Source organism: Notothenia rossii, assembly GCF_949606895.1.
Source record: "Notothenia rossii genome assembly, chromosome: 7".
Classification (NCBI taxonomy): domain Eukaryota; kingdom Metazoa; phylum Chordata; class Actinopteri; order Perciformes; family Nototheniidae; genus Notothenia; species Notothenia rossii.
In genome coordinates this window covers 48601620-48615644 of record NC_136905.1, presented here as the reverse complement: position 1 = coordinate 48615644, position 14025 = coordinate 48601620, and the positions used below count along the sequence as shown (strand labels likewise).

The 14025-nt window shown below is 39.5% G+C and overlaps 1 protein-coding gene across 1 annotated transcript; it reads right to left on the bottom strand.

Annotated features, from left to right (window-relative positions):
• Positions 1-4772: 4772 nt before the first annotated feature.
• LOC307013979 (uncharacterized protein) lies at positions 4773-10865 on the bottom strand. Its single transcript, XM_079641636.1, has 5 exons — positions 10612-10865; positions 7416-7542; positions 6911-7028; positions 6019-6095; positions 4773-4915 (listed from the first exon to the last, which is right to left on the bottom strand). The coding sequence occupies exons 2-5, from the start codon at positions 7527-7529 to the stop codon at positions 4805-4807; spliced, it is 420 nt and encodes a 139-aa protein (XP_079497762.1). The 5' UTR covers positions 7530-7542; positions 10612-10865; the 3' UTR covers positions 4773-4804.
• Between the last annotated feature and the right edge of the window lie 3160 nt (positions 10866-14025).

Here is a 14025-nt window from a genome sequence, read left to right as displayed (position 1 = left end):
TTACTTTAGCTAGAAGTTATAGAATTAATTCATTATGCTCAATTTAAAATGACTTTCTTAATGTTGTATCTCACCTATTCACTATGTATTTGTGTTTGAGTAAAATCAAGACACTTTGACATATCCAAATCTATTAATATGACAAATAACCATAAACCTCCTGAAAATCAGGAATGTGAGTCAAACTCCTCAAAAATCCCATATGCCATCTTTAATGTATAAACGAGTTCCACTGTGGTTTTGAGGAAACAGACAACACATTACTGTGACCTGAAATAAAAGATGACCCTCTTCATGCGCAGCAGCCCAACTTTGGTGGTGCAGTAAATATTATAATGTATATAATTATCACTGATAGGAGCATTATCCCGAAGTCTTTTGTCTTTGTGATCAGTTTGTCCTGGATCAGACAGACACTTATGTGCCGTTTACACGAGAACGCAAACGGTTGTATCCGCTACTTTTCTCTTTCATATAGCCCGTTCGTTCACACAAGGCCATAACGGAAACGCGGAAACGGACCCCGCAAACAATAACGGGTCCCAAGGTGGATAGATCTGCAAACGGAACGCTCTGGGGGGTCAAACGGCTCTGTGTGTAGGCCTACGTCCTATACGATCATTTCCTGATAACGATGAAGCCATAGCCCCACCTCTCCCCACCTCTGCTGCTCACTGCTGTAGCATGGTCAATAGCTACTGTCAGTAGCTACTGGCTACTGCTACTGCTACTGACCATGCTACAGATGTTAGCGCAACATCTACAGCTCCTCTACCACAACCATCAAGTGGACATGGAGAATTACATGAACAGTTGAACTACATGTTGCTAAATCCATAAACAGAAGGGCAACCATGGCAACCATGCTTGGGGGGTCTTCTTCGCTGCTTTTGGTGTATTTTGTGGGGAAAGTACAGCGCCACTTACAGGCCCGGCATATGTACTACTGCGTATCCAGAGCTCCCGAGCGGTCTCGTGTGAACGGAATACTTTACGTATTCGGTTGGTTTGCGCTTCGTATGCGTTTGCGTGTAAGTGGGGACACACACACACACACACACACACACACACACACACACACACACACACACACACACACACACACACACACACACACACACACACACACACACACACACACACACACACACACACACACACACACACACACACACACACACACACACACACACACACACACACACACACACACACACACACACACACACACACACACACACACACACACACACACACACACAGAGAATGGGTCCAGCCTTCTATTGTCCCTGGTTAATCAGGGGTGGACTGACATTGCTGTCACTTTCCCCAAAAAACAAAAGAGTTGCTGGCTGTGATGGAGCGTATCAGCTGATCACCCGGCAGCACCAGGGCAGCCAGGCAGGAAGAAGAAAGGCCGCCTGCTGTAGGAGGGGGGGCGGGGAGAAGACACTGCTGACAAACGCATTAATTACTTTATCAACTACATTTCCCAATTAACCTTACATGCCACCTTCCAGGTAAGCCAGCCAGGGGGGGGGGGGGGGGCTCTGGATGTGGCGCCTCCTCATAAACCAGAGAAAAACTCTGAGTCAGTCAAAGATGAGGTGAGGAGATATGAAAGACCCGGGAGACAATAGTTTCCTGGGTCTTTAAAAAGCAGAGACAGAATGAACAGATAACATTGTCATTAGCATGCATTTAGAGGGTTCCACCAATCCCAGTTAACAAACATAATGTCCAGTTTAATTAAACACTGTTTGATACATATTTTAATTTCCAATTACTATTTTAAATTATATCTCAATATTGGTGTGTCAGCTGTTTTCTTTCTTCTCCGCCTCTGTGGCTTGAACACGCCTCACTGTTTCAGCTCAGGTTGGCTGGACCACTTTGTCTACGAGACAGACAGGAAGTCAGGCAGACTTAGGAAAGTAAAAGACAATTAAACACAATTAAGGGAAGTGTGATCAGTGGCGGACCTGGAGGAATAAATGGTAAGCTATCATTAGTGCACATTAAGAGTGGGAGCTCCGGTCTTTTATTTCACTCTATATGGAACAACTAGTGTCACATCGCCAGTGACTGGGCCAAAAAGCTTCACTCAAACTTTTAGGGCCAAATGGTTAAAATAAGGGCCGTTCAAGTGTTCAAACTGTGAATTTGATTTACCTAAAACTGCATTATACACTGCTTTACAGACATCTCTTTTCCGTTGTAAGTCAACGGGAAACATTACTGTATTTAACGACCCTGTAAGGCCCACTGTTGTAATTTTACAACATTACTTTAACCTCTTAAGCATGAGGGTCCCCCCAACTGCGGTCAAGCCAGCCGTCTTTCACTTTTGCGTGGTCAAACCAGCCGCCCCTGTATTTTGAGTGCGCGATTAGTTACAGGTTTACGGTAATGCATTAAAACAACCCTGGGAAGCTGTTGTAATTGACTGAAGTGACTTTCGAATACATTTTCGAATACATAAGTACATACATACATAAGTAGTTTATGAAACTGCCAGTTTTGTACTTAGTACTTCTTAGACTACTTGCACAAATAATTTGAAGTACTTTTACTGTGTACTTTTTCAGTAATTTGAGTTTCAAATCCCCCCCCAGAGAACAAGAATGAGCATTTTTGTCTAACTTTGGTGTGGGATAAAAAGCATTTCTTCCATAAGTAGTTTATGAAACTGCCAGTTTTGTACTTAGTACTTCTTAGACTACTTGCACAAATAATTTGAAGTACTTTTACTGTGTACTTTTCAGTAATTTGAGTTTCAAAGTCCCCCCCAGAGAACAAGAATGAGCATTTTTGTCTAACTTTGGTGTGGGATAAAAAGCATTTCTTCCATAAGTAGTTTATGAAACTGCCAGTTTTGTACTTAGTACTTCTTAGAGTACTTGCAAACATAATATGAAGTACTTTTACTGTGTACTTTTTCAGTAATTTGAGTTTCAAAGCCCCCCCCCAGAGAACAAGAATGAGCATTTTTGTCTAACTTTGGTGTGGGATAAAAAGCATTTCTTCCATAAGTAGTTTATGAAACTGCCAGTTTTGTACTTAGTACTTCTTAGAGTACTTGCACAAATAATTTGAAGTACTTTTACTGTGTACTTTTCAGTAATTTGAGTTTCAAAGTCCCCCCCAGAGAACAAGAATGAGCATTTTTGTCTAACTTTGGTGTGGGATAAAAAGCATTTCTTCCATAAGTAGTTTATGAAACTGCCAGTTTTGTACTTAGTACTTCTTAGACTACTTGCAAACATAATATGAAGTACTTTTACTGTGTACTTTTCAGTAATTTGAGTTTCAAAGTCCCCCCCAGAGAACAAGAATGAGCATTTTTGTCTAACTTTGGTGTGGGATAAAAAGCATTTCTTCCATAAGTAGTTTATGAAACTGCCAGTTTTGTAATTAGTACTTCTTAGACTACTTGCACAAATAATTTGAAGTACTTTTACTGTGTACTTTTCAGTAATTTGAGTTTCAAAGTCCCCCCCAGAGAACAAGAATGAGCATTTTTGTCTAACTTTGGTGTGGGATAAAAAGCATTTCTTCCATAAGTAGTTTATGAAACTGCCAGTTTTGTACTTAGTACTTCTTAGACTACTTGCAAACATAATTTGAAGTACTTTTACTGTGTACTTTTCAGTAATTTGAGTTTCAAAGTCCCCCCCAGAGAACAAGAATGAGCATTTTTGTCTAACTTTGGTGTGGGATAAAAAGCATTTCTTCCATAAGTAGTTTATGAAACTGCCAGTTTTGTAATTAGTACTTCTTAGACTACTTGCACAAATAATTTGAAGTACTTTTACTGTGTACTTTTCAGTAATTTGAGTTTCAAAGTCCCCCCCAGAGAACAAGAATGAGCATTTTTGTCTAACTTTGGTGTGGGATAAAAAGCATTTCTTCCATAAGTAGTTTATGAAACTGCCAGTTTTGTACTTAGTACTTCTTAGACTACTTGCACAAATAATTTGAAGTACTTTTACTGTGTACTTTTCAGTAATTTGAGTTTCAAAGTCCCCCCCAGAGAACAAGATTGAGCATTTTCGTCTAACTTTGGTGTGGGATAAAAAGCATTTCTTCCATAAGTAGTTTATGAAACTGCCAGTTTTGTACTTAGTACTTCTTAGACTACTTGCAAACATAATATGAAGTACTTTTACTGTGTACTTTTTCAGTAATTTGAGTTTCAAAGTCCCCCCCAGAGAACAAGATCGAGCATTTTCGTCTAACTTTGATGTGGGATAAAAAGCATTTCTTCCATAAGTAGTTTATGAAACTGCCAGTTTTGTACTTAGTACTTCTTAGACTACTTGCAAACATAATATGAAGTACTTTTACTGTGTACTTTTTCAGTAATTTGAGTTTCAAATCCCCCCCCAGAGAACAAGAATGAGCATTTTCGTCTAACTTTGGTGTGGGATAAAAATAATTTCTTCCATAAGTAGTTTATGAAACTGCCAGTTTTGTACTTAGTACTTCTTAGACTACTTGCACAAATAATTTGAAGTACTTTTACTGTGTACTTTTCAGTAATTTGAGTTTCAAAGTCCCCCCCAGAGAACAAGATTGAGCATTTTCGTCTAACTTTGGTGTGGGATAAAAAGCATTTCTTCCATAAGTAGTTTATGAAACTGCCAGTTTTGTACTTAGTACTTCTTAGACTACTTGCAAACATGATATGAAAATGAAAATGAAAATGAAAGCTTATCAACTGAAACACTGTCATTCAGTGATTGTGTATGTATGAAAAAAACAGGCAAACAGATTTTTCCCCCTTTTTCTTTATTCTTCTGCCCTAGTTGCAGAGAAAGCAATTCCAATTGCTTGCCCTGGCTTCTTGGAGTTGGTCCTGATTCATCCCCAGGCACTGCTCATGGAACCATCTTTCACAGGTGTCACACTGTATCTGTAAAATGAAATGAGTGACCATCAAATCTGATACATCTTGTCATCGGAAATGATGAAGTAATGAAGTGCAATAGAGAATAATTTGGGCAAAATTAGATTCATGTCAACTTTATTACATGTAGCTATATTCTGTAGCATACTCACCTCAAACACCAGTTTCAAATCTGAAAATAACTATATTATGTCTCCATTTTCAGTTTTTCAAATACAAATGTTTTTGAGGTAGTTATAGCTAGAAGATTTATAGTTCTGGGAAAACTCCATGTTGCATCACTATAATGTAGTTACCTTTTGGTATTCTTAATTGGTCAGTTATGTATTGCATACGACCTGCTTCTCCCTGCTTCCCATATTTTGATAGTGACTTACAGGATGTTGGTGTGTGAAAGAGGACAACAGCAGATAACACAACAAACGTCTTTCCAAGTGGTCCGTTTTCCATTAGGAGTGTTGCCTCAAGGTATAACTTGGTTTCCAGGCCTGATCTGGTGGACATGTACCGTCAGTCTCCCAGCGGCGTAGAGTGAGGTGGAGGAACCACGGGGTGCGTTAATTCAGTGCCCCATATTGCTATTTTCCAAGCTATTGTAGCTTTGTCATATTTGTCAACGCTGCATTGAGGCTATTGTCATCATGTGGGTGGACTTAGGCTCAAACCTGGGGTGAAGTTACACTTTAATTGAATATGTTGCTATTAGACATGATTAGAATTGTCAGTATCCCTATTCCACTGCTCATCACATTTTATATTCTCTCTGTTCATTATATGTGTAAACAATGTATATGCATTACCATTTATCTGAGAGAAGTTGTCTTGACTGTTTTTTTAGTAAATCAATTTATATTGGTTCCAGTCATTTTGAATAGAGTTAATGTGTGTGGGCTGCAGCTGGGGCGATGCACGAGGTTGCCGTAAAAAAATTATTCAGCATGCGCTGAAAAGTAGAAATCGAAGCATGGCCCTGCGGCGTTTTCGCTGGACCGCCTGATCTGGATAGACCCAGTGACTCAACAGTTTTGTAAATACATCTAATATCATAAATTGAATTTGATTAGAATATGATGAAGCACTATTATAACTACACTACGACAAACACTCACCCAATCTGTAGTGGGAGGCCCAGATCCTGGGGGCTTTGAGGCAGAGCACATTGCACAGTTGTTCTCCATGTTAAACACTGCAGGAAAGAAAATATGTTATTTAGACATACTGTATATGTATACAGTTAACAGTTTATTGGCAGCAGAAGTGCAGTCAAATTCTATGCAGCTGTTCAGCTGTAAATTATAGCTTATGAACTCTAAATGGATCATGAATGGGATCATCAACACAGGTTTAATATGTTTTTAAGGATGGATGTTTTAAAAAGAAGACTATGTACACAGTGTGAACAGAACAACATATAAGCAGACATACATAAACAATCCGTAATATTCTAAACATTACTAGGCAATGACCTGTATGCAACAAATTTAAAAATGCAGCAATTTATATTTGTCACTGTTTCACTCTAAGCCCTGTTTTGTGTTCCATATTTCACCCATGCCTCCTGCCGCTCTGCCTGTAAGCTTCTGTTTTTTTTCAATAAACCACCTATAAACTGTTCCTGGATGCCTGGTACAATCGGTATTCGTTTCCTCTTCCCTGCTCTCCTGACACAAACCGTGACAGTTTAAGTGTCAGTATTTACATTCCTTATTGCAGCAGGAAAAAAAGTTATTCTTCAACTGTTAATGTCTCAATGGAGTGTGTGTGAGAGAAATATAAGTTATGGGTTCAACTGAGATATGTATGGAATATTTGGTTTGGGCCCTGTGCTTAAAATCAATGATGCTGTCGGCTATAAATGCAGTAGTGTGTGGACTCAAAGGCAATGTTACAGGCTGTAGTTATTGTAGATTTGTTTGATTGCATTGGATTAATAGAAGTTCATCATTTCCATAACAACTAACTAAGAACCATAACGTAAAGCAGGACAAATGACTTACAAACCTGAACCATTGAGTATTGAAAGTGCAAACTTTCTCCTCTCACAAGCCATCTCCTTTTTGGATGTCCCAAAGGACATAACTGGTAATGCAGGAAAGGCCTCCATCACTGCTCTTGCCATCTACACACCAACACACAGAATCACACTTGTCATCTGCGCTACATTGTTTTTGCCATTAAAATTCCAAAATTGAATTGATATTTCAATAAAAATGATCAAACTATTAATAACTAATAGTTGTAATGAGGTAATTAACACAACTTGAAGAATGTACATGACAAACTACATGGGCTGTGTCAACAACCAGCCCTCTCATCAGTTTTACACAATTCCCCTAAAAAATAAACTGAAAATTAATAATTCAGAAACTAATGACTTATTTTTTAACATCATTGACTATTTTATACTTTAAACTTGTATAATAATCAAGACACTGAAATAAATATAAGAATATGTAGCAGAAGCATAAATATTACATATAGTAGTTAAAGTAAAAAACTACGTTACCATGGTAACAATGACCCCACAGCTACTGCCATCACGTTGAACTGGATGGTGCATGGTTGCTCCTCTCCATTTGACAGTCCCCCAGTCCTCCTTGCCATAGCAGGTCCTCCTCATCTTGAAGTATTCCCTTTGTAAAACACATTGTGGAATAGTCTCTAATGTAACTCCCAACAGACACATGTAGAATAAAAATCTTTAAATATTGTGTAAAATAAAAACACTCCATCCGAACAGAATGGACACTGGAAAATATTGTAGGTTACCTTGCTTACTGAGCTACTTCATTTACAATTGTGTACACAGATACTAAGGGCGGGATAAGGAAATATCATTTAAAAAACAGCTGAGACCACCAAGCACAAAATAAATGCTTCAGTGGTGTGGGTTTGGGAACTTCTGTTAACATACTTGTACATGTTTACTTAAAAGCGGCATGGACCAGTAAATGATTATAAACATCTAACATGGAATGAAATAACCATAAATAAAACATAAGTAATGATTGCATAACATGGTATATTTATAAAGATGCATATGTTAATTGTTAATGTATTCATACGTTTATTTAAAACATGTAAAATGGGTATAACATGGGATCACAACAGCCATAACGCCCTTGCTCTTGAATGCCGGTCCCATCTTCAAACACAAACTTCAATTTGAACTCAACCAGTAAAAGTTATGCATTCAAAACCTTCCTTAAATAAAAGTACAAGACTTGGCATCAAAATGTACTTAGAGAAACAGTAGTGCAGAATGGCCCATTTAAGAATAATATATATTACTGGATTATAATTATTGATGCCTTAATGTGTTCATCTTTAATGTTGCAGCGGGAAAAGGTGGGAATCATTATAATTACAGTAGTATATACTGTTGGGTCGCTTAATCTATAACCATACATCATATTATTCGTTTATTTTTATTTTATATTAATAATATTAATCGTCAAACTACATAGAAGTTAAAGTTAACAAATACATTTAGTGGAGTAAAAACTACCATATTTGCCTGGAAAATATAGTGGAGTAGAATTTATTTATTAATAAAGTAGCATAAAATGGAAATTACAGTGAAGTACAAGTACTTCAAAACTTTACTTAATTACAGAACTTCAGTTAACTTTCTTAGTTACATTCCACCTCTTAATATGTGGCATTAACAGATTGGTATGTGTAAGGAGATGAAAAGACAACATGCCTGGTTCCTGTGCCGAAGAAGATACATCCACGCACACACAGTGACTACAGACCGGTGACAGTGTTGCTGTTGTGCTGCTGAGTTTATTGTATTTTGCTACTCTGGCACAACAATTTCCTTCTGGATGAATAAAGTATTATTTTATCTTATCTTAAGGAAAGAACGATAAAAGTGAATCAAACCAGCAGTCAAACATGGTGGTGGAAATATTACATTCTCTAGGAGTGACTTTGCCATTGGATTACTGAAAAAGTACACAGTAAAAGTACTTCAAATTATTTGTGCAAGTAGTCTAAGAAGTACTAAGTACAAAACTGGCAGTTTCATAAACTACTTATGGAAGAAATGCTTTTTATCCCACACCAAAGTTAGACAAAAATGCTCATTCTTGTTCTCTGGGGGGGACTTTGAAACTCAAATTACTGAAAAGTACACAGTAAAAGTACTTCAAATTATTTGTGCAAGTAGTCTAAGAAGTACTAAGTACAAAACTGGCAGTTTCATAAACTACTTATCGAAGAAATGCTTTTTATCCCACACCAAAGTTAGACAAAAATGCTCATTCTTGTTCTCTGGGGGGGGCTTTGAAACTCAAATTACTGAAAAGTACACAGTAAAAGTACTTCATATTATGTTTGCAAGTAGTCTAAGAAGTACTAAGTACAAAACTGGCAGTTTCATAAACTACTTATGGAAGAAATGCTTTTTATCCCACACCAAAGTTAGACAAAAATGCTCATTCTTGTTCTCTGGGGGGGACTTTGAAACTCAAATTACTGAAAAGTACAAAGTAAAAGTACTTCAAATTATTTGTGCAAGTAGTCTAAGAAGTACTAAGTACAAAACTGGCAGTTTCATAAACTGCTTATGGAAGAAATGCTTTTTATCCCACACCAAAGTTAGACAAAAATGCTCATTCTTGTTCTCTGGGGGGGACTTTGAAACTCAAATTACTGAAAAGTACACAGTAAAAGTACTTCAAATTATTTGTGCAAGTACTCTAAGAAGTACTAAGTACAAAACTGGCAGTTTCATAAACTACTTATGGAAGAAATGCTTTTTATCCCACACCAAAGTTAGACAAAAATGCTCATTCTTGTTCTCTGGGGGGGGCTTTGAAACTCAAATTACTGAAAAAGTACACAGTAAAAGTACTTCATATTATGTTTGCAAGTACTCTAAGAAGTACTAAGTACAAAACTGGCAGTTTCATAAACTACTTATGGAAGAAATGCTTTTTATCCCACACCAAAGTTAGACAAAAATGCTCATTCTTGTTCTCTGGGGGGGGATTTGAAACTCAAATTACTGAAAAAGTACACAGTAAAAGTACTTCATATTATGTTTGCAAGTAGTCTAAGAAGTACTAAGTACAAAACTGGCAGTTTCATAAACTACTTATGTATGTATGTACTTTTGTATTCGAAAATGTATTCGAAAGTCACTTCAGTCAATTACAACAGCTTCCCAGGGTTGTTTTAATGCATTACCGTAAACCTGTAACTAATCGCGCACTCAAAATACAGGGGCGGCTGGTTTGACCACGCAAAAGTGAAAGACGGCTGGCTTGACCGCAGTGTCCCCCCAGTGGACCCCCCCCCCCCACCGTTTTTTTACGAGACTATGTCTCAGGGCTTCTTAACATTTATGAAACTATTAATGTTCCATACCCTTTTAACGATAAGAAACTCAGCTAACTAACAATATGAACCATTTTTAGCTAAAAGAAACACAAGAGTAATACCAAGCCTTTGAATTAGCATGGAGCGAAAAAATGCTAACTAATGCTAACGGACTTTTGCACAGCACTCACGGTAGCAATGCGCTTATTACTTATCGTCACTACACAAACAAGATATCCGATTAAAGCTGAGACTCCACAGATTCCACACATGTAATGTCATCACTGTAGGGCCCCGAATTGCAGAGCTATCAGCCAGAAAAGAGAAAGTAAACAACATCCGGTTTCGAAAATATTACAATAGTTACGTCTTACCTTTTTTGATTTGTGATCAAAAGTTGTGTTCACCGAAATAAAAACGCCGCTCAAGGTTAATCCAATGTCTTTGTGTGACGTAGAATTTTTTACTGATAATCCACCATCATATTTATGGCAATATACTGGGTATAAAGTTTTGCCGTCCAGGCTTGTACTTTCAGATGTGCTTTGTTTGCTTCTCTATTATATAGTTCTATGGTAATGTTTACGTGGATTTGGGAACTGCCCCTCGATTCTATTGGATATTTTGGTTAAGAAAAAGGTGTAAATCACCCAAATCGACCAATGGGTTCCAGAGATATGGTCCTGCGTACAGTATGAAGAATGCCAGCCGGCGTAAGCTCTTTACGCAGCAGACTTTACTTATTATTTACTACGTAAGGAAGCAGGAATTGCAGGAACCAGAGCACACGGAGCACAGAGCAGACAGCAGATAACGTAATTGCAGTTTTATTGCTTATAGATTATTAGAACATTTCAAAGGGGACACAGTCACATTGGATATTAACCTATGGATTAACTACATCATCGTTGTTATCGTTTTAATGCCATTGAAGACCAGTTTAGACCAGACAAAGACAAAGGTAAGCCACGTTAGCATTGTGTAGCTACCTAGCGCCACTTCTTTTGATTTACGTTTTTGTTGATAACGTTGCAAGTGTGTATCTTTCAGTGTTGAGGTGGGCACCGTTAGATTATGTGTCTTTACGATCATAAACGATGTGTTGGATGTGCAGCTGGGATAAGTAATAAGGGAGCTAGGAGTGATTTCAGGTGCATAATAGGCAGGGGTGCACATAACTTTTTCAGGGAGTTACTCAGATGAGTACCAGGAGACAGGGTTTGGTACTCACCCCACAGGAACCGTGGTTTCAATAAGTCTATTCCTCCTCACTGTCCTCCTCAGTGTCTACCTCAGTGTCTTCCTCACTGTCCTCTATTTCCACTTCTTGCATGGTAGAGGATGATGCTGCAGATGCACCTCCCTGTCCCTGTTTAAACCTCCGACTTGCTGTCTCCATCCACAGGTCAACAGCTGGCTTTGGGTCAAATGTCTCTGTGGTCTTCTTTGACAGGTGAATGTGCATCAGGGCTGACAGACGAGCATGTGACAGACGAGATCTGTACTTGGTTTTTATTATGTTCAGATGTGAGAATCCCCTCTCACAAGCTGCACTGCTCAAAGGCAGTGTAAGAGACAGTTTAACTAATGTGTTGATGCTGGAGTAAGCATCTGGATTACAATTTATTATTTGGAGCAAGTCATACACAGAGGTGGCAGCCAAGCGTTTTCCTGCTTGCTTTAAACGCATCCATTCTCTCAGTATAGTGTCTCTGTCAAGTTGCAAGGTGGCCTCATATTTCTGAAGAATGTTGCAAACTGTTGTGTTGCCAAAACTGTGAATTCCTTGCATTTCCTGAGGCCAAGTTGAAGGATCAAACACTAAGAAGTGATCAGATGACTTGAGGGAGTCATATCTGATTTCAAACTCTTCAATTAACCCCCTGAGTACGTTTGTCTTGTCCCTGTCAGCATCATCATTAGATACAGTGTGTGTCCTCCTGTAGTGGCCTTCAGCATCAAGCAGAAGTGTGAACTGTCCAATGGCCACCATGAGTTCATCCTTACATTCCCCAATGGTCAGTTTTCCCTTCTGAAACCTAATGGATGTGATCTTCAAAATGTTGCCAATGTCAAGCATGTTGGCCAGAAAACAGTGAAAATGCTCAGAGCATATATGCTTTAAGTCATTGTTATCACTTGTAGCCAGTTGATTTTAATGGCTGGCAATAGTCTTGATATTTTTAACAGTGTTTCATGCCTCCACGCGGACCATCTGATATTGTGAAACTTACCCAGTTTCACAAAGGGGATCCCATTTTCATGACACAATCTCTTTAGCACAGCAGTGTGTTTTGCTCCACCTTTCTGTAAATAAAACTGGAGCAGCTTGACCACAGATCGATTAAAAGTCTCACAGTAAGGAACGTTACGATCAGCTGATTTGGCGCAGTTCTCCAGTGTGTGCGCGGTGCACAGGATGTGCACAAGCGAGTCTCCCACCGCAGCCAGTCGGCGTAGTTTTGGCACAACTCCGTTGTACACACCAACGTTAACAGCAGCTCCGTCTGTGCACACAGCGACCAACTTTTTCTTCCAGTCATCCAAGCCTGCCTCCTGGAAAAGCTTCACCAGTCCGTCTGTTATGGCCTGCGCGGTTCGGTCAGCACCCAGTTCAATTAGTCCAAGAAAGTCCGAAGTAAACTCTCCGTTGCTGGACACGGACACGATGTAAACGATCTCCTGCTCGGTTTTTGTGATGTCCTCAGATCCATCAAAAAGTAGCCCCCAAAATTCAGCAGACTTCAACTTTAGTCTCAACTCCCCACTGATAGTTTGCGCAATGGTCTGCATCAGTGGTTAATTTGAGCCGGATCCTGCCGGAACAGGATCCGGCACCTCTTCATGTTCCGGCACCTATTTGGGCAGATCCGGTACCTCTGACAAAATTATAAAAAATAAAAATGGTTAAAATGAAATAAAATATGCAGATATTAATTTACAGAAAACATCCCAAGAATTTCATGTCGTTTATTAAGATTAAGATTTGAAAGAGTCGGAGATCTGTGTTGACGCACTGAAAAGCTGGACCAACGGACAAACGTCTTTCACTTTTGAAATTCGCCACATGAGGAGCACGTCGCAGAGAGGAAGAAACGGTGATTCGATGCAAGCATGTCAAAAAGACAGTTAAATTGACTGTCTTTCTTCAAAAAGAAGGAAGAGGTAATAGACACTTCAAAACGAGTCAGAAAAGCCTCCACAAGCAGCGACGAGGGCAGCTGCAGCGGTCATGTTGATGGTCAAAACCAGGAGGAGGTTAGCGCCGCAACAGCTAGCCAGCTAGCTAACCGACAGCTAGCCAAGCCCGGGCAGCGGGTCAGGTTCACCGCCAGCCGGAACAGGAGCCAGCTACCGTCAGCCAGGTGGACCACCAACAGCAACGGGTGGGTACCCTGGCATCAACTAGCCCGGTACAACAGCCGGAGCAAGAGGCGAGCGGAACCGCGACATCAGCTGGCTTACAGCAGGAAGATTCAGTAGGAGAGGAGAGCGCATTGAGCGTAGAAGAGTGTGGGACGTCCAGCGACAGGTCAGTTTTTTCTAACTGTGGCCAAGAACTTGGAGGACCGTATGTTATCTCAAGGAGGCCGGATGCCAGATAAAACTGGATATAACAAGTTCATTGAGGAGTTGAAGGTGCTTTACGCACAATACTGGCCCGAGGACGCAGGTGCGCTGTATGGAGAGACTGAGGTCGAGTCACTGTGTCAGCGCTTCAACATTGCCAACCCGCGCGCAGTCATACGGGCCTACAGAACGTACAGAGACTCAGATGGTAAAGACAC